The sequence below is a fragment of the Choloepus didactylus genome, chromosome X (genome assembly GCF_015220235.1).
Source record: "Choloepus didactylus isolate mChoDid1 chromosome X, mChoDid1.pri, whole genome shotgun sequence".
NCBI classification, from domain to species: Eukaryota; Metazoa; Chordata; class Mammalia; order Pilosa; family Megalonychidae; genus Choloepus; species Choloepus didactylus.
This window is the reverse complement of record NC_051334.1, coordinates 58,889,724-58,916,198: the sequence shown is the minus strand read 5'-3', so window position 1 is coordinate 58,916,198 and position 26,475 is coordinate 58,889,724. Positions and strand designations below refer to the sequence as shown.

At 43.1% G+C, this 26,475-nt stretch overlaps 3 protein-coding genes across 8 annotated transcripts in view; 2 read left to right on the top strand and 1 right to left on the bottom strand.

Moving 5' to 3' along the window:
* Positions 1-3,400, top strand: part of ALAS2 (5'-aminolevulinate synthase 2) — a 29,314-nt gene extending 25,914 nt beyond the window's left edge. For all 4 annotated transcript variants that reach the window (XM_037821023.1, XM_037821021.1, XM_037821022.1 and 1 more), the window contains one exon: positions 3,116-3,400. In XM_037821023.1, the coding sequence (XP_037676951.1) occupies positions 3,116-3,279 (164 nt within the window). In that variant the 3' untranslated portion in view covers positions 3,280-3,400. The remainder of the gene's footprint in view (positions 1-3,115) is intronic.
* A 906-nt stretch (positions 3,401-4,306) lies between these two features.
* Positions 4,307-12,095, bottom strand: APEX2 (apurinic/apyrimidinic endodeoxyribonuclease 2). Of its 3 annotated transcripts, none has more exons than XM_037821025.1 (6): positions 11,473-12,064; positions 10,564-10,647; positions 9,716-9,896; positions 9,023-9,169; positions 8,184-8,253; positions 4,307-5,615 (listed from the first exon to the last, which is right to left on the bottom strand). In XM_037821025.1, exons 1-6 carry the CDS (start codon positions 11,588-11,590, stop codon positions 4,698-4,700), a joined length of 1,518 nt encoding a protein of 505 aa, XP_037676953.1. In that variant the 5' UTR covers positions 11,591-12,064; the 3' UTR covers positions 4,307-4,697. The 3 variants fall into 3 exon arrangements, with proteins under 3 accessions (XP_037676953.1, XP_037676952.1, XP_037676954.1); XM_037821024.1 differs by having other exon boundaries at positions 11,434-11,912; XM_037821026.1 differs by lacking the exon at positions 9,023-9,169 and having other exon boundaries at positions 11,434-12,095.
* Positions 11,827-26,475, top strand: part of PFKFB1 (6-phosphofructo-2-kinase/fructose-2,6-biphosphatase 1) — a 336,515-nt gene continuing 321,866 nt past the window's right edge. The window contains 1 exon segment of the mRNA XM_037821028.1: positions 11,827-13,473. Within this exon segment, the coding sequence (XP_037676956.1) occupies positions 13,446-13,473 (28 nt within the window). The 5' untranslated portion in view covers positions 11,827-13,445.

Below are 26,475 nucleotides of genomic sequence, written 5' to 3'. Positions count from 1 at the left end.
CCTGGGCCCTGCTCTTGGGCAGTCAATGATCCAGCAGAGGAGCAAGACCTTAGCATAGATGGTCCTGGTTAAGTGTGATGAGCTCCAGTCCTCTGGGAGCTGGAGGGAGGGAACTCATTTATGACTAGAGAGGGTGGAGAGGGTGAAATCAGGAAAGCTTTGTGGGTGAGGAAGTCCTTCTGCTGCACCTTGAAGGTCATGTGGATATGGGGTAGAGACATCCCAGAAGAAGGAAATTCCATGAGCAAAGACATAGCAATAGGAAAGCAGAGGACACTGTGTCAGCAATAGTCATTCTGTTTGGCTGGAGCACAGGCAGTATGAGAGTTCAAGAAAGACAAGATATGTAGGTGCCATTCATTCATTCATTTAAACACATTAGATAATATGCTGGCTAACATTTATTAAGTGCTTACCATATTGCTATTCTAACACTGTTCTAAATGTTTGACATGCATTATTAACTCATATAATCCTCACAATAACCTTATGAGGTTAAGATACTATCATTATCATGTCCATTTTATATATGTCGAAATTGAGGCATGAAAATATATATTCACTGGTCCAAGGTCACACAGCTACTAGGTTTAAACTGGGGAGTCTGACTCTAACCTCCATGATCATTAACCACTAGCACTAGGCTCTACTGCCTCTCTGAGGTGATGATCCAGACTTCCAGACCCTTTTTTTCAGTCTTCTCTGTTGCAATGGGCTTCAATTATAGAGCTCTCAGAACTGTCAGTTTTCTGAGTGTCCACTTATGCTGGACCTTTGCAGGGGAGAAACATGAGAAGCATACACCAAATTCTTTCTGTCACTCTACCCCACAGCCAACCCATCCTGAAATCCTGCCAATGCTCTCTACAATTTCTCTCAAATTTATTCTTTTCTCTACCACTACTTCTTCAATCAATGTCAGTGTGACTTGCTCCTAACTGATTTCCGTTTCTCTCTTGCTCCCCATCCAATTGTTTCTCCATACTGACCACCAGAGGGATTTTCCTAAAAGTGCAAATCTGCTCCCTTGCTTAAACCTCCTCATGGTTCCCTATTGTCTAGTTTCTAGAGCAGTGGTCTCTAAGGTAAAATATGCAAAATGATCCAAAGGATGAGGGACCAGAATGTTAGAATTTTTTGTTTATTTTTTATGTTAAAAAATAGGAAATTAAACCTGACTGATATTGATCTTTAATATACAGATTGACAATGATACATGTATCTAGTATATATAGATTGGAGTACATGCTAAAATATTTATACTCATAGGAATGTGCAAAGTTTGGAGACCAATGGCCTGTAGAACAGTATTGAAGCACCTTAGCATAGTAGTCAATGCCTTCCACATGGTGACCCCTATGCCCTCACCTCTTCCCTGCATTAACTTTATTTCTCCAGTTACACTGAATGACTTGTAGTTCCTCCATTTTGCTCTGCTCTCTTTACATCTGCACCTTTGCTAATGCCACTCCCTTCTGATTGGAATGCCCTCCTTCATCCCTTCCTCTGACTTTCTTTCATTTTCTAGACTTAACAAAGACATTCCTTCATTTATTCTTTTAACAAATATTTACTGAGTGCCTACCATGTGCTAGACGCTGTTCTAGGTACCAGAGATACAGTGGTAAACAAAACACACAAAATCCCTACCCTTGTGGAGCTTATATTCTACTGAAAGGAGGTAGTAAAAACATTTTAAAAATACACAAATTATATAGCATGTTAATTTTAAGTGCTGTGGAAAAAAATGAGTAGTTTAAGGAGGATAGGAAGTGCTGGGGGCAGGAGCTATGATGGGGGTATTTGGGAGGAGGTTTATAGTATTAAATAGAGTGGTAAAGGTAAACATCATTGCTGACACTTGAACAAAGATTTGGAGGAGGTGAAGGAGTTAGCTGTGCAGATATCTAAGGGAAGGGCATCTCAGCCTATGGGAACAGCCTAAAGCAGGGAAATCTAACACATAAGTATTACTTTTTTATTTGAGGAACAATAAGGAGATCAGAGTGGATGGAGTGGTATAAGTAAGTGGGAAAGTGACAGAAAATTGAGGATAGAGCGGTAATGTGGGGACAGACTGTATAGGGTATTATAGGTCACTGGAAGGATTTGGCTTTCATTCTGAAATGGAGAGCCTTTAGAAGGATTTGAACAGAGGAGTAACATAATCTGACTCAGGTTTTAACAGAATGACTCCAACTTCTATGTTGAGAATTGACTGAAAGGGAGCAAGGGTGGAGGAAACAGGGAGACCCATTAGGGGACTATTATATTTCCAATGAGAGATGATAGTGGCTCAGACCTGGAGATGATGAGAAATGGTCAGATGAGAAGAAGGTGGAGCTGATGGTATTCACAGATAGACTGAATGTCAAGTGGAAGAGAAAGGAAATTTCTGGAATGACCAACTGGAGTTGCCATCAACTGAGATAGAGAAGGCTTCAAGTAGAGCTTGCTTTGTGGAGAATAGAGACCAGTAGCTCAGCTGTGCTGATGTTAAGGTACAGATGCCCATTAGATACCCAGATGGAGGTGTAGAGAAGGAATTGGATATACAAGTCTGGAACTCAGAAGAGAGGTATGGACTGGAGGTGAAAATTTCAGAATCATCAACATATAGATGGTATGTAAAGCCACGAGACTAGATGAGAACACCAAGGGAGTGAACATAGAAAAGGCCAAGGACCAAGCCCTGGTGCATACCTGAGACACTTCCTTCAGCTGGGTCAGGTTCCCTCCTCTGTGGACCCATAGCCTCCCTGATTACAGCACTGACACTGTGTGGTTCCTGCCAGTGTTAACTTCTTTGCCAGGCTGGGGGTTTCTGAGCAAATGGATTCACTTGAGTTTGGAGCAAGTCCTATATTTAGGGAGTAGTCAAGACTAGGACAGTATGCTTCAAACTGCCAAATGAATGCTTCCCAATCTTTTACACATCACCCAAATGGACAAATGGTAACTTTCGTAGCAGACACTGGAACAGAGGAGGCTATTTCTGGCTCTACAACACTTTGAAAGGCTGAGGGAATCAATATCTTGCTGCATCTATTCTGTGACACAGAAATTAGGAAGACCTAGTCTAACTCTTTCCCTTCTCTCCTTCCACCACCTTCAGAAAAGCTGCTGATGGCCTGGAATGAAGTGGGGCTGCCTCTCCAGGATGCTTCTATGGCTGCCTGCAATTTCTGTCGCCGCCCTGTGCACTTCGAGCTTATGAGTGAGTGGGAACGTTCGTACTTCGGGAACATGGGGCCTCAGTATGTCACCACATATGCCTGAAAAGCCAGCTGCTTGACTTCCCCACCACACCTGCACTTCATGTGGGGCTGGGTGTCCTCCTGTCCTCTGCTTCACTGTGTGCCTTCGCTGCTTTGAGTCTAAAAATAAAGAGCAAACTGCAGCATTTGTAGCCCTTTTTTGGACAGAGAACAGGAAACCACAGTAAGCCTGATTCCTCAGACAAGTGGCAAGGCCATAAGGAAACCAGATTACTGGTCTGACCACCCCATTTTACTGATAGGGAAGATGAGATACAGAGAAAAGAAATGGCCCAAACCATAGTGAATTGCACAAAGAGCTGGGACACTTGGCAGATTTATTTGAAATAGCTCTTTCTCAATGGTTCCAACAAAAATCCAGGAATTGAATCTTTACTGGTAGACCTGGAAGCTTAGGCTGCAGGTAGCTCCTGAATCTAGGAGATAGAGCCTACTCTAACCAAACTGCCTGGAGGGGAGAGGTGATTCACCATGACTGAGGAAGTATTTTCAAGGGCAAATGGATGTTCTCCTCAATCTGTTAACCTTTTTCCTTCCCATAGCAACTTATAGAATGGGACTTACCAGCCCCTTTTTCAAAGTTGAGGAAACAGGCTTGGCTATGACAAGCTACTTGTTCAAGGCAATGCCCCCAACCTTTCCAAGTCACAGAACACAGAAATTACTTGCATGACACACTTCAGTAAACTAGTGAGACTACTTGCTGAAGAGGCAATCTTCCCTGAGTCCTATGTGGTTCCAGGCCCTTCCTGGCAGCTCTGATGAAACCTTATTTTGCCAACCTATAGCCCATTTGAGGCAGCTGTAGGACACTCTGGTTAAAAAGCTCTGGTTTAAGACTACATAGCCCACCTGAAGTTTCTGCTGCCCCCCACCCAGTTCCCATGCTGATCCAACCTCATCAGTGCAGGCACTCGTGACAACTCAACAGAGCCCTCTATGGTGAGTACCATTCCTCCCTCCTCCCTTCTCAATACTAGCATATCCAGTATTGAGGTAGCTCTCTGACTCAACTTCAGGAAGCATAATGTGGTGCAATGAAACAAAGATACAGACTTTATTTACGTACAAATACATTTCCCAGCAAGGTGGGTAGAGATTTAAAATCACAACTTCCTGGGGCAACTGGTTCTCCTGTGCTTCTGACAAGAAGGTGGGAAGTGAGGTGAGGGGCTGAGTTACAGAATCAAGGCACAAGAAGCTCACCAATGAGGAGCTAGGCAAGAAGGAGAGGAAGGGTGGCCTTGGAGGATGAAGATGAGGAATGGGAAAGGAAAGATTCTTTCAGGGAAGAGTATGAGAAGAAAGTGAAGTGAGGCCTTGGGGGAGGAGACAACATTGGCAGCTTAGAAGGAGGGGTTTTAGCTTCAGATAATGTATAGAGTTGACCATACCAGATATTCCTATGCCTGTGTTAGCTCAGCTGGGCCTCCTCCAGAGGAAGAAGTTACAGCGGGAGGAGGGGTCACTGGGAGGACCCTGGGGCCTGGCACACATGTAGAAGTGGTGACCCAGGTTGGGTCCTGGCTTCTTCACAGTACGCATCACACATGGCTCCCTGTGGCCCCCACAAAGGGGCATGGGTGAGGGACCCCCTAGCACAGACTTCCAGAACAAAGTCTGCACCTCTTTCTCATCCCTGGTCTCTGAAGCCTTGGCCCGTACTTCTACCACTTTGGCTGTCACCTTCTCCTTTGGGGTCATTGGGGTCCCCAGGTCATGCATCAGTTGCAGGCTAGACTGTTCCAAGTCTGCAGAGGATCGGGGATGCCTGGATGATGGCTGGAAGTAGCTCATCAGGTTTTTCTGGCCTCTGCTGGAGCCAGCCTGGCTTGACCGAAGTCTGGATGAACGCACACGGGCTTTGTTTTGGTGCATCTGTACCTGGGTTTGATTGGTGACTTGCAGTGCTGACTGCCCAAATACAGCATCTTGTTCGAGGTGAACTAGGAAGTGAAGGATCTTGAGTTGGGTGCCTGCAAACTCAGGAAGGAAGCAGGTACACAGGGGTGGGCATTGTTTTGCAGGCACAGAGGACACACTCAAGACTGCGCCCACAGGGCAGTGGTCAGAGCCCATCACCTCAGGCAATAGGAAGGAGTCCTGGAAGGTATCTATGACCAGAGCCCTGTCCCCCAGCACATAGTCAAGTCGGGAGCCATAGTTGAGATGGCGGGCACCACTGACCGCTGACCAGCAGGTGAAGGCCCCCTCCTGCTTTGGTTGAAAGCAGCGGAAGCTATCCATAAAGGGCCCTACATGGGACCCAGCCTGGCACCCCCAGACACCAAGCAAGCCATCCATCCATTTGCGCCCTGGATCCTCTTCAAAGCATTCCTGAGGAGGTTGGGGAGGGGAATAAAGAGAGAGGCAGAACTCAGATGCCTAGAACTGGATGGGACTTAGGGCAATTGCCTCATTTTACAGACAAGGAAATTTGGTTGTTTCAGAGAAGACTACTGCCCCAAATCACAGTTCAGAACTGGCAGAACTGGAATTAGATCTCCATCCTTACCAATTTAAAAGCCCATGCTTGTTTTCTCCCTCTGCAACAGGCTGCATTTACCTTGCATATGTCCATGAATACCGTATTTGAACATTTGTTTGTTTTATCAAAACAATTCCTAGAATTACTCACCAAAAAGTAGAAAATGGGAAGCTAAAGTTGTTGCCTCTAGGGAATAGGGCTGGGGTTAGGAGTTAAGACTGTTGGCTTTTCATTTAAACCTTCTGGTGCTATCTGGTTTATGTTGTTTGTGTAAAAATCCTCACTGAACACCTCTATCCACAAATGACCTCTCTCCCTCTTGAGCTGAGGGGCTTCAGTATCCATGTCTGTAAACTTCCTTTGGCTTTGTCACCCACTCATTCAATGCAACAGATTTTCATAGAAATACTATTATGTACCAGGCGTGATGCTAGGGACTAGTCCCCTGATCTAGCCCTGGGGACCAAGGATACTTCCTTTTAGGAAGTGATTTGGAGCTGAGAGCTGAAGATTACCTAAGTTAAGAGGGTGTTCCAAATTGAGTAACAGCCTCTATGATGGGCCTGAGGAGGAAGGGTTCAATGTACCCAAAAGACCTAAGGGAAGACCAGACTAGGGGGCCAGAATACCACAGAAGACTGCTGTGGTAGTCCATGCAAGCAAGGGATGAGAGTCACTTAGTCTTGGTTGGGTGCCAGAGGAGAAAGAGAAAAATCATTGAAATTAAGAGATTATTTGGAGCTAGATTCAACAGTACTTGCTGAATGTGGGAAAGGGGGGTAGAGTAAAGAAGAAGGACAATACTAGCAGGATTCCCCCAGAGCAACTGGGGGAATTATTGTGTCATTAAGAGAGATGAGAAGACTAGAAGAGCAGATATGGTGCGAAGTGGACATATCTTGCTATTTTGGAGAGACTTCATCATGTGACCTGGTACTATTTTCTTTTCTTGGATGGAATAATATAAGAAATATATTTGACAGACCTAGGAAAGTTCTAAACTAAGAATAGAAGGCATAAAGGAATATAGTCCTATCACAGGAAGCAAAAAAGAACAGACTGAGTGAATGCCTGATGAAGAATAAAGCAGGTTAGAACTGAAGGCTTGTTCTTGGTAGTACATACCCCCCCCCACCCCCACCACCACACTATTCTATCATCTCACTTCTGCCCATTTTCCCAGCAGGGTGCCATATCTATATTTATGTGGCTTTTCTGCAATCTAATCAAGAAATATTCCTAAAGCCCCTTCTTGCTGCCAAGCTCAGTGCTGAGTTGGACTGTAGTAGTGTATGTTACAGATCCCTCCCCTCATGAGACAAGCTAAGATGGGAACTCTTGTAGATTCTAGAGCAGTGGTTCTCAAGCCTGGCTGTACAATAAAGTCATCCTGGGAGCTTTTAAAACATACTACTACCCTGGCCCCACACCCAAGAGATTCTGATTTAACTGATCTGAGGTGGCGTCAATCAAGGTTTTTGTAAAAGCTCTTTGTTGTAAGGTGCAGTCAGGGTTTGAGGACCATTGGCCTAGAAGGACTTAGAGAGGTGAATGTGAGAAAAAAAGACATAAAAGCAGGGGAAGCCCACAGTGAGAAAAGTCAGAATGAGAACAGTCTTTGCAAAGGACAGAGAGGAGACAACCTGGCTGGAGTGGCCTGAGTATGTAGGGCGTACTGAGGCTGGACACGGAGACTGGGCATGCCAGGCCTAGATGTTTTCTCTGCATTACAGAGGTACAGGGAAGGAACTGAAGGTTCATGAGCAGGATATGCAGTGTTTTAGGGAAATGGTAAGGCAATATGAGGTTCAAGTCCCTTGAAATCTGGCCCCCAAAGAACTCTCCAGCCTCTTCTACCACTCACCTCCCTTCCCCTATCATCCTCCAACAAGAATGAGATTTGCAGTTCTCCTTGCACACTGGGCAAATTCTCACCTTGGAGCTTTTGCCCATGCTAGAATGCATTGCTCCCCCTTCCCCAAGGCTTTGTTCTACTCATTTTTAAATATTCAGCCATTTTCAGATGCCTCCCTTGATGCCCAGGCTTATCAAGGAATCCCATCCCTGGGCTCTCCTAGTCCCCTGGGCTCCCCATCTCTGCCTCAGCCCCAAGGACACCATTCTATAAGTGGCTGGTCATGTGTTTGTAGCCCAATACCATGCAGAGAGCTCTGAGGGGCCAAAAGCTGGATATGACTTGAAACTAAGTCCCTAGCACACAGCTCAGAGCCAGGCCAAGGGAAGAGTCTATAATGTCTATGCATAAATGACCAATCTTCAGTGCTTTGAGAATAGTATTTAAAACTAAGCTCTGTTTTTCTATGAAGAAAGCTGCCCTGGGCAAAACCTAGCACTGATTGCCTGGATGAGCAAAACCCCACAGTCAGGAGGGGCCAGGAGTCTGGAGGGAGCCTTACCAAATTGAGTGCATCCCAGTGGTCAATGGGGCGGTGGGCTGTGTTCAGGTCACCTAGAATGATCACGTGGCTGAAAAACACAACATGAGGTTATCAACTGGACATTCAAGAAAGAAAAACAGTAGTCCTGGCTCATTTACTTTTCCCTGGGTCCAAGAGCTCAGGAATATTGGGGCTTTCTAGCGAACAGCAGCTCATAGCAGCCTACTTCACTAATCTTTCTATAACCCTGCTGCCTTTCACACCTTACCAACCCAATTTTGATCTCCAAACTTCACATTATTCCCTCAGTTTGACACAACTACCTCAATGATCTTTACCTAATGGCATCCTTTCTGGCATCTACTCCTTCAAAGTAGAGCCCAGGTATCATTTCCTCTAGGAAGCATCCCTTGATTACTCCAGCCCACCCTCACCTTTCCAGTCCCTCCCTGGAACTCTTCAGCTTTCCCTGACCAAGGATTTCAGTTTGTCCCAGGCACTTTATCTTTCTCATCTCATTTCATCCTTAAAACTACTCTTTGAGGTAAGGATTCACACACTCATTTGACAAAGGAGAAAACAAAGGGAGGACTAGCCTAGGGGCTCACAATGAGTAAGAGGGAGGGCCAAGATAAGTGCTCCGAGATCTCTGAGTACAAAATCTATATTTGTGCCAATACCTTGTCCTCATAGATCTTAAGAGAGTAGGGCCTATTCAGGTGAGCATACTGGTGTCTGCAAGAAGGCTGTGAAGGAACTCAAAGTCAAGGATCCCATATCCCCGATAATGGAGCCTGGCACAGGGCAAGGAACCAAAGACAAGCTCAAGGAAGACTTGCTGCCTTGGCTTGCAGTACCTGCCAGCTGCTAGGAGGGCTTCTGCTCGGATCTGCAACAAGCGATAGAAGCGCATCTTAAAGGCTAGCCGCTCAGGCTTTCCAGGGTCAGCATGGGGACAGTACACGTTGATGAGTGTCAAAGTCCTCTCCTGGCTTTCATTTGTGCTAAGGAGAAGAGAAATCTCCTGAAAAGGGGGGTCATTTTCATACCTCCCCTCCCCTAACCCCAACATGTAGCTTCCACTTAATGTTTGTCTATGGGATGGAAGAGAGGGTTACGTGAATGAGTTGGCATGCACAGGACTAAGGAATTGACTATAGGTGAGGCAGAGAGAGGGGCATCTAGGATGACACCCAGGTAAACCGGATGATGGTGTTGCCATTCACAAAGATAGTACATCCTGAAAGAGAAGCAACTTCGGACAAAAGAGCTCAGAATTGGCTCACTTGCTTTTGAGGTGCCTGTGGTAATAAGAGGGTTGGACTTCCAGGCCAGCGACCCACTGTAGAGATGGGGAACTCAGAGCTCAGAGAGGAACATGATTTTCCTGGGATCAATTAGTGAGTAGCTCAGCCAGGGTTAGAATCCAGGAAAAGCAAGTCTGGGGACTTTTCCATGGTGAAAGCATGTTTACAAGATAAGCTTCAGGGTCACCACAATCACAGAGTAGATCCTGCAGTGGTCAGCTGCAGGGGGATGTGGGCTATTACCGGATCTTGTGCTGTGTCAGGAGGGCCCGGCCCTCACTATCCAGAGCCCGAAGCTCCTCTTGGGTGAACTCATCCATGTTTCCATAGCAACCCACGCACCCATTCTGAGTGGCAAGCAGGCCACTCAGGCCTTCTTCAGCAGCTACTGGGGTAGCGTTGTCTTTACAGAAGGTGGCTACGCCTGGAAACAGACAGGGAACTCTGAACAGGCCTGGAAGCCAACAGCCTGTCACCTACCCTGTTCCCCTCCATTTACTCCACACAGGTCACCTGAGTCATCTTCATAAAGTGGGGCTCTGTTGACAACTCTCCAAACTCAAGGACCATGGAGGCTCTCTAGAGCTTGGGGCAACTCTACTCAAACCCTGGAACCTCAGTTCCTTCACCTAAAAAAGCCACAAAATAATAATAGCTAATGTTCTAAGTGCTTTACATAGATACACGGTAGTACTCAGTAAGTGTTAACTATTACTATCACATGGGTTAATTTGTTTAATCATTGTAACAGCTGTAGGCATTATCGCCATTTTCCAGCTGAGGAAACTGAGGCACAAAGAGGTTAAGTGACTAGCCATTGGGTACACAGCTAGGAAATGAGCCAGGATTCAGACTGACCTGACCTGTAAACTGGCTCCAGAGCACACGTGATTAACTGCTTCACTACTGTGCTTCTGAGGTCCAAAGGGATAATTTTATGAAGATTATATTTCACAAAGCTTAATTATATGTGACTTTAGCTCTGTGGTCTAAAAGCTTAACTCTTTTACTAACTTTTCATCAAATATTGGAAACCCTTTCCTCCTATTTGCCTCCATCCCTAACTGAAAATCTCCAGATAGCCCATTTACCTGAATAGCCACTACGGTTGCGGCTGAAGCTGAAATAGGAGTTATAGCCCTCAACAATAGCCAGGGGTTCTGTCAGCACATCCCCTGGGAAAAAAAAGTAAGATTAAGTCAGAGATAGAACAAGGAACACACAACGCCTGGAATTACAGATGTATGCTAATTCCTTGGACACATCAGAGCCCGAGTTGGGAGGGAAAATGGAGGGTCTATGATTAGAGGAGGAGCTAGAAAGGTATAGGCTAGAGAAGGAACTGATGTCAGAATTAGAAGGAGGGGAAAGATGATGGGACTGGAGGGGGAGAGTCAGATGACTCCGGGAGGCATCTGAGTGGGGGAGATGGGAGAGGGAGGGAATTGTAAATTCTGAGCTGGAGATGGGAGGTAGGAAGGAGGGAGAATTAGGGGATCTGAACTGGGGATGGAGGGAGGAGTTACTGGGGTCTGAGAGGGGGTTGAGCAGGAGAAGGAAGGAATCAGGGGATTGAGTTGGGAGTAGGAGATGGGTGGGAGGGAGAGGAAATTAAGGGGTCTAAGCTTCCAGTGGGAGATGAGGTGGGAATTAGGGGATCTGAGCTGGGGAACAGGAAAGGGGAATTGGGAGGTCTGACTTGCGGACGGGGGGTGCACAGTATATGGGGTGGGGGGAATTAGGAGGTCTTAGCTGAGGACAGGAGGTGGAGTGGGAATTAGAGGATCTAAACTTGGGTGGAAGGTGGAGGCTTAAGGAGGAAAGAATCAGGATTCTGAGCTTGGGTCTAAGAGGAAGACACTAAATAGAGAGAAATGGAAAAGTGAGATGAGATGGGTCGGGGACAAAAACTGGCAGAAAAGGGAAGGTATAGTAGGTGTCCTGGATTCTTGAGCGCTCACTGGTCACTTTGGTCTCCTGGAAACAGACGATGTCGGCACCTAGCTTGTCCAGAATGCGCTCTACGGCCACGGGGGCGCAGCTGCTGGGCTCTCGGTGTACCACCCCTTGCAAGGGGCTCCGAATCCCATTGATGTTCCAGCTCACCAAACGCAACATTTTGAGGGCGAAATGCAATGTCTGCCAGGCCGCGCCGAAACTAACTGCAAACCAACAGCTTGTAAATTCCAAGTCGGCCAGGAACCGCCTTCCCCGCGCGTCTGCGCAGGCATTTCCTGTCTGCGCAGAAAAAGTCGGACGCACGCGGGGCGGGGTTTCGAGCCCTCCAGTACTCGATGGCGGGAGGAGGGGCTGGGTGGAGGCTTAAGAGAGCGGTGCGGAAGCTAAGGAAGTTATGAATGGAGAGAAGAAGGCCTTCAGTTCGGCTGCTGGCCCTGGAGCTGCACACTCGCCCACACTGCGTTTCTCCTCTGCTCAAAAGTACCCTCAGTGCTTCCGGTCACATACAAACAAGTTTCGCCACTTTTTAGCGGCGGAACCCGGAAGCATATCTGCAGCGACTGAAGCCCCACCTCGAGTGCGACAGACCGCCCACCTAAGTGCGTAGATGGCCGAGAAGCTTGCCTCCGGGGAGTGACTGCTGTAATTGTGCTCTCTGTACAACGGCGGAACGCGAAGGTGGTGCCAAAGTGGGGAACAGTAATAGGCTCTCGACTGAGATAAGACCAGCAGGGTGGCGGTCTCTGGCTTTTATTTCTTGTCAGGAGCGTGGGGACGGCGGTGTCTCAAATCCGCCCTGTAGCCCTGCTCTGACTTGGGCCTCAGCATCCCTAAGGATGTGGCGTGACACGTATTTGCCCTTGGCTCAATTTCTCAGAAAAGTAAAATCGAGGCCCAGAGAATTTAAGTGGGCTACCCAAGCTCCAAAGCAGCAATATCTCCCCAAAGCAACCCATGGCTCTTTCATATGCATGAACTCATTTCATACTGAGGATAACACAGTAAGGGGCATTGAGGCTAAATAAGAGAGCTTGAGTGAATTCCCCTCAGAAGGGTAGAGCCAGGATTCAAACTCTGTCAATCAGCTCAATCATTAGTTTCCTGAGGAAATTTTTCTGATCCCCCCACCTACCCAGCTAGGCCCTGGGCCCTCACAGCACCCTTTGGTCCATTCTATCACAGTGCACAGCTACCACTGATTTCTGTTTCTGTTGCCACTAGACTGCCAGCAACTTGAGAGCAATGACCACATCTGATTCATCTTGTTAGTCCTGCCGCAATACAAGACACAGAACATATTAGGTGGCACTAAACATTTGTTTAAATATCTCTTTCAGTTTCTCACCCAGAATTGCAACATAATTATTTCTTTCCAGAATATCACATTCTGAGAGCTATCATCCTCAATGGCTGCAGAAAAGACTCAGTAAGCTGCTTTTTTTCCTGGAGGACTTCAAGACTACCTCTCAAGTGTTGCTATCAGAAAATACCTCTGCAATTAAAATAAAAAACTTTGTTCCTTGAGCTTTTTCATGCTCTGGGGATTACTGATTTAGGATTGAGTCCCAGGAGTAAGGTAACTAGGACAAAGTGAATGAACACTTTTCTTGTTCTTGCTGCTGTTGCCAAGTTGCTTTCCAGTAAGGGAATGTGCCTGTTTACTCTGAACAGCAATCGGAAACTCAGCCCCAGTGAAATCCAGATCTTGCTTGTCTCCATTGCTGGTTTTAATTTCCTGTCCTGCAGCGACTCCTTAATATTAGTGCTGACCTTTGGGGCAAGGTGAACACATGGTTGGCCCAAAGAGAAAAGGCTCTGGGTGGCTCAGGAACTTCTTTGGCAACCACAACAGCTGATATTTCAACAGAGCACACACACACCCCCTTACCAAGGGTACTTCCCCAGCCTTCCCAGGGAACCAACGAATGCCTCCAGGCTCCCTCTTTGATGCCATCCACTGGACCTGCTTTGGGGGTCTGTAAATGCAAGAGAGCCAAGTATTGGATAATTAGCGATGGAAGAAAAACCCTATAAGAGAACAGGTAGGTAAAACAATTGGGGGGAAAGAGTATTTCTGTATCTATCTAAATCTAAATCTATCTACAAATCTATCTCTGTCTATCTACCTATCTAGTTTTTTTTACCCATTATGACCTGCTTTTTTAGGACTCTGGCCCAAAGGGCAATCCTCTAGCACCTTTGGAAGTCTCTCCAGCTTGGTCTAGTCCAGTTTTGAATGACCTGAATGATAGAAATTATATCTCTTGCCTCCCCACTGATGTAAAAAGTAAGGTTGGTTTGCTGTGACACTTTGAACAAGCTTTCTAGCTTCTCTGAGCTTCAGTGGCTGCCTTAGTTAAATGGAAATTGAAGTCTCTAGCCTACTTCTCTAAGAGGGCTGTCTGAAGATCAGGAGGGGTGGGAGGACAGGAAACAAAGCTCTTTGGAGACATTTCAGAACTTTCATTATTGGTCTGAGATTAGTGTTCCTGCTTTTTCTGCAGCCTTCACAGGTAATATAACCCACCCGCCTCCAGCTGCTCTTCTCCCTGGGTGACTATGGTCTGTGAAGAGCAACTCCTAGGTCTAGGATGCAGTGAGCTTTGGGCTCCAGGCATGAGGCTGAAAATAGGGCCAAGGCAGTGCTTAAGAAGCAAATGCTTCCTAGGCCTGTTGCCACAGAAACCCTGATATTCGTAAGTAGGTACCTGGCCTATAAGCATGTAGCTAATCTGTACCCTATATACCTGCCCCCCGCCAAATGCATTTAGACCCACATACTCCTAGGACTACCAATAGGGAGACCCCATTTGTTATTTTATTGCTTATCAGTACTGTGCCAATGCTGCTTTTATTGGGATTCCCCCCAAACACACTGTACTTTGGGAGGGGCGTCAGGACCTGTAGGACTCTGGGAAGTTGCATTCTATACTTTTCCTCCCTACAGATAACCCCATTTTAGAATTTGCAGCTCAGCTTTGGTCTTGAGTGAATCTCTAATACTGACTGAACCCTTTTTCTGAACTAGTTTATTGGACCTTTTGAGGCAGGACTTCATTCTTTTGTTTATTCTGTTCTGCCCCTTTCAATGTTGAGAAACCTTTCTAGATGCTACCTTCTACCCTCAGACCAAGTTAGTACCCCCACCCAGATCCCTGCACAGATCTCTTATATTTACCTTGTTGAACTGGGATTCTTTGTCCGCATGTTCATCTCATCTAGGGCAGTGAGATGTAGATTGTACAAACACTCATGAGCAAGTGTCCTCTATGCCAGAGTCTGACTGGACACTGGAAACAGATCAGATCACTGAGGCCCACTCCCCACCCTCAGGGAGCTCACAGTCTAGTAATAAAGCAGATCAGTAAAACACTAATGCATATTTGCTCAGATGGATGGGGATATGTGGGCAGTGGGAGTACCAAAGACAAAGCCTGCTCCAACGATACGGGGAAGGCTTCCCAGAAGAGATGACCATTGAGCCAAGTCTTGAAGTGTGAGTTAGATTTCACTGAGAATGGAAGGGAAGTGAAAGTATTCCAGGTTGAGCAAAGGCCAGAGGCAGGAATGTACCTGTTGTGCTTTGGGGCCCAGTGAGTAAGCCAGAACAGTTTCATCACGGGGGTCTAAGGAAAGGCATGGCTCTCTCCAAGACTTGATTGAGAGGAGCCTTGAATACCAGGTTGAGGCCTTCCCAGGAAGCTTTTTTTGTTTTCCTTCTTCTGGAATCAGAAGTGGTAACAATGGTGAGGAGTCTCAGAGCTGGTTTCAGGCAGTTTTAAGTTGGATTTTTAAGCCTGGACCCTAGGTTTACCATTTCAAGCTGTACTAAATGCCTGCTAGCCTCCTGTCTCAGATTTCCTGTAGCTAAAATTATCTTTCTGCCTTTTGGCAGGGTCAGGAGAACAAAATTGTTCACATAGAAGAGGGTACATGTGGCCAGCTCCATTACCTTGGAAAAGCCACTTCCCCTCCCTAGACCTCAATGTCCTTGAGAAGCTAGTGAAGATGTTTGTAAGGAGCAAATAGGATAAGGTGAATTAAGATTATTAGCATTAACAGAGTGATGCCAGTTAGAAGACTTATAGGATTAGGATTTATATGTCTTCCAAAGTCCAGTTCTGAGCTAATATGGAAGACTACCTTCTTAAATCAAACTAGTTTGATCAATTAACCAAAGAAATGACCTGGACTTGGAGAAATTAGGTCCCCAGTGTTCTACTCCTAATTTGGCCATGGATTTGCTACATTACCTTAGGAAAAGTCTTCTCTTCAGACTTTGGTTTTTTTATCTGGGAGGATTAGAGGAAACGACCTCTAAGGGGCTTCTCAATTCTGACACTGGTTTTTCACAAAACCAAAAATAAAAGCCATCCTTCTAATTGATTTGCAGGAGTACTTCATATATTATAAATATTAACCCTTTGTCATAATATTGTAAATTTCCTTTACTGTTTACTGTACATACCATATTACATTAGAAGTTGCAGATTAGTCAGAGGTAACTGATTATCTCCTTCACAAAGGGAGTCAGTGTTAGATAATATATATTGAGCATTTACAAGTTTGCTATACATGTATTAACACACTGAATCTTCAACAACCCTAAAGTTGGGTACTCTTATCATTCCCATATTCCAGGTGAAAAAACTGAGACACTGAAAAGCTGAGTCTTTTGTTCAGCATCTCATAGCCAACAAAGGGCAGAGGTGGGATTCCACTAAGTATGGTTCCAGAGCCCATTGCTCTTAACCCCTGTGATTCACTGCTTGGGTAGGTTCATTTAGATAGGCGGGCTCTGTAATGCTTTGAAAGTCTGGTATGTTGTACACACAACGGCCAGAGGGAGTCTAACCCTTGTGTAGACTGGGGCACTGAGAATGTATTTTAGGAAACTTCTCAAAAGACAAAGTGGAGCAGAGAGCATTGGGGTAGGGGGATGTTGGAGATTTCTATCCCCAAGAGATTACCCCATGTAGCTCAACTCTGTGGAGGAAAGAGTTGAGCTCCCTCCTATCCAATCACTGCAGGTTCTTCAGGGGGTGGGAAGGTTGCACAAGAAAGAAATAAGATCACCCTTGGACATCTTCAAGGGGAGCTATGCAATTACATGAGTTCTACACATAAAAGCCTCAGAACAACTGGGGGGAATGTAATGGAATGGCTCTAGCTTATGGACTTGTCCTGCTTTGAGGCCTTTGCCCCCCTGCTCCCTAAACACCCCTTGCTGCAGCCTCCACCTTAAGCCTCCATTCCATGGCTTGACATGAAGAACTTTAGCCAGGTTCTGGATCAGATCACAATGCTTTTCTCTCTGGGGTGTCTGACAGTAGCTGGAAGCCATGTGAGCAGTGCCTACCTTTGCCCCTGCCCCGCCAGCAATGGCTGCACTCACTTCCTAAGATGTCAGGTTTATTCTGATTTATTTAGCCTTGGGTGGAGAGAATATGAAGATGTTCAGATAGTGCCTATCTCTTCAAGAGTTCCCCAGGCAGCACATTTTAGAAGGAGAGGCCCCATGGCAGGGAAGGCAGCAGAGTCCAGGGTAAAACAAGGGTTTTAATGCCATTTCCACTGGGAGGGGGAACAGTGAGGCAGTGAACCTTTCACTTGCAGTTCAGGTCTTTGATTGCTAGTACAAAACATTGCATTTTTCAGTAGGGACTTTGTGTTGATGTGTTTTTACTTGCAACTTTGCATTTCTGATACGGATTTCTGTTTCTGGATTGGAGCTTGATGTTCTACTTGGGCCTGTTTTTTAATTTCAAAGCTGCAAAAGCCACTGAGACCTAGCTCTATCACCTTTGCCTCCCCACCCCACACTGGATATAAGCACATGATCTCTGGTCTTTTATTTGCATGCTCTACTAGTCCTCTCTTCGTTGGAGGGAAGTGACTGGCCAGACCCGGGGTTGTCTTGCTGGCTGCCTTCCTTGCTGGGCTCTAACTTATCTCCTATGTACACAGCCCTTGGAGTTCAGAGGCCTCTGCTGACCTCTGCTCAACCTCTTGCTCTGCACCCAAGCCCCCACTGGTACATATAGGAGCAGAGGCAGGCTAGGAGTAGAGGAAAGAGGAGAGGGGACTGGAGACAGGCTGTCAGAGGGCTCAGAAGTCCATTATACCTTTTCTGACATTAGCTTTTTTCCTGTCCCACCCCTGTCCACCTGCTGCTGTAGCCACAGCAGCATAAGGGACAACTACTAAGGTAGGACGTGAGGCTTGGTACCTTTTGGGCAGTAGTGTCATTGGCTGCAACACCTAAGATGTCCCAAGAGATGGGAGAACTCACCCAAACCAGGCTGCAGAAGATCTGGATTCCACACAGCAGCAGTAGCAGCAGCAGCAGCAGCAGCAGCAGCAGCAGCAGGCTGCAACAGAGAAGGGGCTGTAAGTGGAGTTTGATTCCATGGGCTTCAAGGGGATGGTGATAGAGTGGGTGTAGAAGAGAACAGGGCATCCCCCCCTCGACCATCCCATCCCAACCTGAAAGTTGGAATAGATGAGCAGCTGGATGAAATAGCTGAAGGACAATGAGAAGCTAATGTCAGGAAAGGTGGGGGAAAGAATGAGAAGCAGACAGCCAGGAAAAAAAAAGCAGAGATCCAGACAGAGAAAAAATGGGGGTTAGGTAAAGACTATCTTAATCTAAAGAGTATCTTAATCAGAGGGATCTTCAGCTAAGAACTTTTCATTTCTTATCCTGAACTTATTTGAAATGCTTCTTGTTTGGAATTCATGGTTTCTACTTTGAGACTATTCAGTGCTAGCCTAGAATGTTTCAATTTGGTGACTGCAGAAGTGTCTGGAAATTGGTCTGGTCTGATAGTGCCTGGGTAAAATAAGGTAGTGGTTCCTGGCATCGTCTCTCAGGGGACAGGTGCTGGGTACAAAACAGTACCATGTCACTGGTCCGTATCACTCCTCCCCTTACCCAAGCCTCTTCTAATAAGTCTATACGTGATTGAGTTGGGAAAGGCGGGGTGTCCTATTTCCTGCATCACCTTCTTGGCACATATAGGCACTTTTGCTGCTCAGGAGATTATAGGGGAAAGGCAGTCTTTCAGGGACAGCCTGCTAGTGTAGTGTTCACTTTGAAAACTTAAGAAAGGGCAGAGGTAAAGGAGAAGGAAACAAAACCTGTAAATATTTTTGAAAACTGGAATAGACCATTTTCCATAGATTTCCATAGTTAGCAGGGGGCACTTGTGTTCCATGGTGTTTCCAGCCTGAGGATTATGGCCTGGGAAGCTAAAAGTTAGACAAACACAAGGCAGCTGTGGACTGTGGAACCTGGACATCGTAAGGACCGGCTGACCTAGCTTCCACTATGCGAATGCTAGAAGAGGTCTAGGCTCAGGGTTAGTGGGAGGAGGAGGAATTTATTAGAGGATCCAGAAAGATGTAGGATATTGAATACAGAACTGTATGTAGGATGTAGGATATGGATGGAGGAGGGAGAGAAGAAAAATGTCAGCCTCCTACTCTCCTTTGTCCTCCTCTCACCAGCAGTTTCACTCACTCATCTGGAGATCAAGGAGCCAGGATGAGACTGGGAATTATACCCCACCGTCATCCACCCAGACACTCTTGGTCCTTTCCAGGGGGCTGTTGGGTTTAGCTGGAAAGCAGACAAGCCACTCTCTGCATACATGGGTCTTACAGAGTCAGGAACCTTATATTCCTGGTATATCTGTCTTTCAGGTCAGAGAGATAATATACATAAATCACCTCATATAGTCTCTGTCACATAGAAGGTGCTCAATAAATGTGTGCTCACTTTAGTTCTGAGCCTTACTTTCCTCAGATGTAAAACAGGATTAATACCTACCTCCTGGTTTCGTTTGGGTGATTCAGTGATTAAGAGGTTATAGACCCAGACTGCCTAGGATTGTGTCCCAGCTCTGCTACCTCCTGCCTCTGTGACCTTAGATAAATCTTTTACCTCTCTGTGCCTTCATTTCCTTATCTGTAAAATGAAGTTAATAATAGTATTTTTACGAATATTGGATGAGCTAAAGCCTGTAAAGTGCTTAGAAGAGTGCCCAGCACATAGTAAGCACTCAGTAATGTTAGCTGTTATTAATATTATTTAAACAAGAAAGTGGATGTGTAGTCTTATTAACCATCATATCCCCAGGATCAAGCCTGGGCCTGGCACGTAACAGATGCTCAGTACATGTTCACTTTGTGCCACTTCCATGCTATCACTCACCAGAGCCAAGGATGGGGCTCTATGTGCGATAATGACTGACGAAGTATGTCAGGCCACAGATCCAAGAAATCTTGATAGTGGTTGCCAAGTAAGGCCCTGGGCAATGTCTGTCCCGCCTCCCATTCTGAGGCAGTCAGGCTGTTGATCCCAGAGAAAACTGAATCACCTTTTGCTTGCTTCTCTGTAGAAGACATATCTTGCCCCAACCAGAGATTTGGGGGAGGGGATAGGGGATAGGCATGCAATCACTTATGAGGTTCTTCAGAGGATTAAATGCATTAACGTGTACAGTGCTTGAAGAGCTGTGTACATTCTTCTATGACTTGCTTTTCTCATTCAGCATTATGATTACATGGCATCCATATTTATTTTTCCATGTGCAGTTGTAGCTTGTTTAATCTCCTTCCTTATAATATATTTTGTAAATATTCCATGCTTCGTTTATCACCCTTGGTTGATGAGCATTTAGGTAGTTTCTAGTTTTGGGTTATTATGAACAATACTGCAATGAATGTTCTTGTACATTTATTCTGGTAGAGCAAGGCCCTGCATCTTGTCCTTGTCATGAAGATTCCTGACTATTGTTGACTCATTGCTCTCCCCCATAAATTTTAGAATTGGCTTCTCAAGTTAAACACACAAACACACAAACAGAACATTTGGAATTTTGGTTGGAATTAAATTCAATCTGTAGATTAATTTTAAGAGAGTTAACGTCTTTGTGATAGTGAGTCTTCTGTAAACAAAGTATCTCTCTCCATTTATTTAGACTTTATGTTGAGTGAAGTGTTATAATTTAATCCATAAAGGCCTTGCACATAATTGTAAGATGTGAAAAGTCTTTAGTACCTTACTTTTTGTTGTTGTTGTAAACAGAGCCTTTTTTAAAAATTACATTTTAGGGCAGTTTGTTGCTACTGTATACACATATAAATGATTTTTGTATATTGATTTTATAACTGGACTTGTTAAACTTGGTTATTAATTTCAATACTTTGTATGTAATGAAAATTTTCTTTTTTCCTCTCCAATCCTTACATCTGTTATCTCTTTTTCTGATATTACTGCACTTACTAAGACTCCCTACCCCGAACTGCACACATACCATTTGCAGCACAATGTTGAATAGAAATGATATAGTGGACGTTCTTATGTTGATCCAGATTTTAAGGGGAATGCTTTTAAAGATTCACCATTGAGCATGGTTGCTGTAGTATTTTTGTAGATATCATGTAAAAGGTTAAGGATGTTTCACTTAATTATACTTTGCCAATACAAATTTTTAAAGATGAGTGGAAACAATTTTATTAAATGTGTTTTCTGTATTCAGTAAGATGATCATGTTGCTTTTCTGTTTTAATCTGTTAATGTGGTGAACTACCATAGAGATTTTTCTTGCATTGAACTAATCTTGCATTCCTAGGATGAATAAAAACTGAATTTTAGTTTGCTAACATTTTGTTTAGGATTTTTGCATTTATATTCATGAATGAGATTGGCTTATAATTTTTCAGTTCCCAAGTTGTGCCCATCTGATTTTGGTATCAAGTTTATATGGCTTATAATTTTTAAGTTCTTAAGTTGTCCCCATCTGATTTTGGTATCAAGTTTATGCTAATTAGATGGGGAATATTTCCTTTCATTCTTTTCTCTGACAGAGGTTGTCCAAAGATCTATCCATTCCTTAAATACTTGGCAGAACTTCCAGAAAAAACATTTGGACCTGATGCCTTCTTTGGAAGAAAAATTTTAATAGATACGATGTCTTTAATAGTTATAGAATCATTCAAGTTTGCTATTTCTACTTGTCAGTTTTGTTAAGGTTTTCTAAGAATTTTTCTATTTAACATCAGTCTTCAAATTTATTTGCATAAAGTTCTTATCTTCTCTTCCTATCTTAACTCAGTTGCATTTGCTGTTACATTCTCCCTTTTGTTTTAATATTATTTATTTGTGCCTTTTCTTTATTTCTATTAATCAGTCTTGCTAGAAGTTTGTCAATTTTATGAGTCTTCTAAAAGAGTCAACTTTTTTAAAAATGCAATTTTACTGAGATATATTCACACACCATATAATCCATCTAAAGTATACAATCAGTGGCTCACAGTATCATCATATAGTTCTGCATTCCTTGCTACAATTTTTGAACATTTTTATGACTCCAAAATAAGAAAAAAAATAAAAAAGAATACCCAAAACATCCCATACCCCTTATCCACCCCTATTATTTATATATTTTTTGTCTTTATATTATTCTCATCTCTCCATACACTGGATAAAGGGATTGTCAGTCACAAGGTTTTCATAATCACATGGTCCCACGATAAAAGCTATATAGTTATACAGTCATCATCAAGAATCAAGTCTACTGAGTTAGCATTCAACATGTTCAGGTATTTCCTTCCAGCTATTTTAGTACACCAGAAACTTAAAAGGAATATCTATAATGCATAAGAATAACCTCCAGAATGATCTCTTGACTCTATTTGAAATCTCTTAGCCACTGAAACTTTATGTTGTTTCATTTCTTTTACCCCTTTTGGTCAAGAAGGCATTCTAAATCCCATGATGCCAAGGCTGTGCTCATCCATGGGAGTCATGTCCCACATTGCCAGGGAGACTTATACCCCTGGGAGTTATGTCCATGTAGGGGGAGAGTAGTAAGTTTATTTGCAGAGTTGGCTGACAGAGGCCATATCTGAGTAAATAGGTTCTCTGGGGGTGACTCTTAGGCATAATTATAAGTAGGCTTAGCTTCTCCTTTTACGAATAAATTTCATAAGGGCAAGCCCCAAGATCAAGGGCTTGGCTTATTAAATTGGGAGTCCCTAATGCTTGTGAGAATATCAGGAATTCCCAAAGTGGGGAAGTTTAATATTTCCACATTTTCCCCCAGTCCCTCAGGGGACTTTACAAATACTTTTTTATTTTCTTTCCAAAATACTCTGTGATATATCAGAATAATATATTAATCTGTACAGAATAAAAAGATCTCATTCCCTATTCTGGATTCAGTGTAGTCACGTTGTTTAAATAAGCTGACCATGCAGGTTAAATTAGATAGTGTGCTACAGAGAATTTAAATTTTATACCAAATAAACATTTCTTAAATAACAGTTAAAACTCAGGAATATATGTGACTGCTGTAAGAGCTTACAATCTAGGAACCTTTACAATAAGCCTTATTGAACATTCTGTACTCCTGCATTGTTGATTGCCCAATCTTTGCCCACATTGTGTCCCCTAATAACATATGCTCTCCAATTCAATTCTCAGTGTTTGCTCATTATAGTTAGTTTATATTAGTGAGGCCTTACAATATTTGTCCTTTCATTTCTGGCTTATTTCAGTCAACATAATGTCCTCAAGTTTCCTTCACCTAGCTGCATGCTTCACAACTTCATTCATTCTTGCACACCACAGTTTGCCCTTCCGTTCACCAGTCAATATACCCTTAGGCCATCCCCATCCATTGCAAATCGTGAATACTGCCACCATAAACACCAGTGTGCAAATGCCTATTCGTGTCCCTGCTTTCAGTTCTTCCAAGTATATCCCAAATAACGGGGTTGCAGGATCATACGGCAACCCTATACTTAGCCTCCTGTGGAAACACCACACTGCCCTCCAGAGGGGCTTCTCCATTCTACTTCCCTACCAACAGTGAATAGGTATATCTCCCTCTCCACTTCTTCAGCACTTGAATCCTCTTTCTGTTTAATTTTTAATCAATTTGACTCACACACCGTACTATCCATCCTAGGTGAACCATCAATGGCTCCTTGTATAATCACATAGTTATACATTCACCACCACAATTTGTATGAGAGCATTTCCATTTCTTCTGCAAAGAAAGAAGAAGAGGAAAACAATAAAAGAATAAAGAATAAAATAAAATAAAAAGGGAGAAACAACAACAAGAATCCCATATCCCTCCCTTATATCCCCCTCTATTAACATTTTGCCCTACGTTCAAGTTTTTTTCTGTTATATTAATATACCTGCATTACCTTTCTTTAGCTTAATATTTGTCTGGTATATCATTTTCTATACTTGTTTTTTTTTACAATTGTTTTTTTTTTTAATTCAGTTTTATTGAAATATATTCACAAACCATACAGTCATCCATGGTATACAATCAGCTGTTCACAGTATGATCATATAGTTATGCGTTCATCACCACAATCTATTTCTGAACATTTTCCTTACATCAGAAAGAATCAGAATAAGAATAAAAAATAAAAGTGAAAAGAGAATACCCAAACCATCCCCCCATCCCACCCTATTTGTCATTTAGTTTTTACTCCCATTTTTCTACTGATTTTTTTTCAATTTTTTAACTTTGTTTATCAAAAAATTAAAAACAAACAGGCAAACATCAACCAAAAAAACCCCACAACATTTCAAACAAAGCAATGGATTAAGGAAAACAAATAACCTAAAATAACTACTTTGCTTCCAATATTTTACAATTGTTTTTGATTGAGGAATAATTCTTGTACCATAAATAATAAGCTTTACCTTCCTTTTCCCTGTCCCCACCCTGTCCCCTGGTAACCTATATTCTAGATTCTGACTCTTGAGTTTTCTTATTCTAATTGTTTCAGAACAGTGAGGTCATACAATATTTGTCATTTTGTGTCTGGCTTATTTCACTCAACATGATGTCTTCAAGGTTCATCATGTTGTTACATGTATCATAACTACATTCCTTTTTATGGCTGAATAATATTCCATTGTATGTATATAAAAATTTTATTTATCCATTTTTTGGCTAGTGGGCACTTCATTGCGGTTGTGAATAATGTCACTAGGAACATTGATGTGCAAATATTGGTTAGAGTCTGCTTTCAGTAATTTTTGTATATACCTAAAAGTGGGATTGTTGGATCTTACGGAATTTTATTCTTAACTTTCCAAGGAACTGCCAAGCATATTCCATGGTTGCTGCACCATTTTATATCCCACCAACAAGAAATGAGTGTTCCTATTTCTCTATATCCTCTACAACAGTTGTAATTTTCTGTTTTTTAATAGTAACCCTTCTAGTGGGTGTCAGTTGGCATCTTGTTATGTTTTTCATTTGCATGTCCCTAGTGACTAATGATATGGAACATCTTTTCATGTGCTTTTTGGCCATTTGTATATCTTCTTTGGAGAAATGTGTATTTAAGTCTTTTGCCCATTTTAAAAATGGGTTGCTTGTCTTTTTATTGTTGAGTTGTAGAATTTCTTTATATATTCTGGATATTAAACCATTATCAAATATGTGGTTTCCAAATATTTTCTCCCATTGAGTGAGTGAATTTTTACTTTCATGATGAAGTCCTTTGATGCATGAAGTTTTAAATCTTGATGAGTTTCCATTTAACTTTTTTTATTTTGTTGCTTGTACTTTGGGTGTAAAGTCTAAAAAACCATTTTGCCTAACACAAGATCCTGAAGATGATTCCCTATGTTTTCTCTTAGGAGTTTTATAGTTCTGGTTTTATATTTAGGTTTATATTACATTTTGAGTTGATTTGTGTATATGGTGTGAGGAAGGGGTCCACTTTCATTCTTTTGTTCGTGGACATCCAGTTTTCCCAATATCAGTTGTTGAAGTGACTGTTCTTTCCCCGTTGAGTGGAATTGACATACTTGTCAAAAATCCATTGACTATAAATGTGAGGGTTGATTTCTGAATGCTTGATTCGATTCCATTGGTCTATATGTATGGCCTTATGCAGTACCATGAGGGTTTTTTTTTAATTTTTTTATTGAGATTGTTCACATACCATACAATTATCCAAAGATCCAAAGTGTACAATCAGTTGCCCCCGGTACCCTCATACAGCTGTGCATCCATCACCACACTTAATTTCTGTTCAATTTTTAGAGCCTTTTCATTACTCCAGACAAGAAATAAAGCGAAAGACAATGGAAAAAAAAAAAAAAAAAAAAGGAAACTGGAATCCTCCCATATCCCTAACCAACCCCCCTCCATTGTTGACTCAGTATTGGTATAGTACACTCATTACTGCTTATGAAAGAACTTTGAAATACTACTAACTGTAGTATATAGTTTGCAATAGGTATATATTTTTTCCCTATATGCCTCTCTATTATTAACTTCTACATACATTTGTTCTGGTTCATGGAAGAGATTTCTAATATTTGTACAGTTAATCACGGACATTGCCCACCACAGGATTCAGTTTTATACATTCCTATCTTTTGACCTCCAACTTTCCTTCTGGTTACATATATGACTCTGAGCTTCCCCTTTCCACCTCATTCATGCACCATTCAGCACTGTTAGTTATTCTCACATCTTGCTACTGACACCTCTGTTCATTTCCAAACATTTAAGTTCATCTTAGTTGAACATTCTGCTCATACTAAGCAACCGCTCCCCATTCTTTAGCCTCGTCTTATATCTTGGTACCTTTTATTTCATGTCTGTGAGTTTACATATTATAATTAGTTCCTATCTGTGAGACCCTGCAATATTTGTCCTTATGTGCCTGGCTTATTTCACTCAGTATATTGCCCTCAAGTTTTCGTCATCAACCCATTTTTTTAAGATGGTTTTGTTCACATGCCATACATTCCATCCTAAGTAAACAATTGATGGTTCCCTGTATAGTCACATATTTATGTGTTCACCACCTTCACCACTATCTATGTAAGGGCATCTACATTTCTTCCACAAAACAGGAGGAAGAGTCAAAGAGGGTAGACAGGCAAAAGAAAAAAAAAAAAGAGTAAAAAAAAATGACAGCTAGGAAGCAGCAAAAGGAAAGATAACCTTAAATCAAAGTAGAATAAAGAGTCAGACAATGACCAC

Bases quoted from the DNA above. Each gene is read 5' to 3' on its own strand.
- APEX2 (XM_037821024.1), bottom strand. From the start codon at position 11,590: ATGTTGCGTTTGGTGAGCTGGAACATCAATGGGATTCGGAGCCCCTTG. The intron at 10,648-11,433 runs GTGAGCGCTCAA...TTTTTTTCCCAG, and splicing joins CCAGGAGACCAAAGTGACCA to GGGATGTGCTGACAGAACCC. The intron at 5,616-8,183 runs GTAAGGCTCCCT...CAACCTCCTCAG, and splicing joins ACTGGGATGCACTCAATTTG to GAATGCTTTGAAGAGGATCC.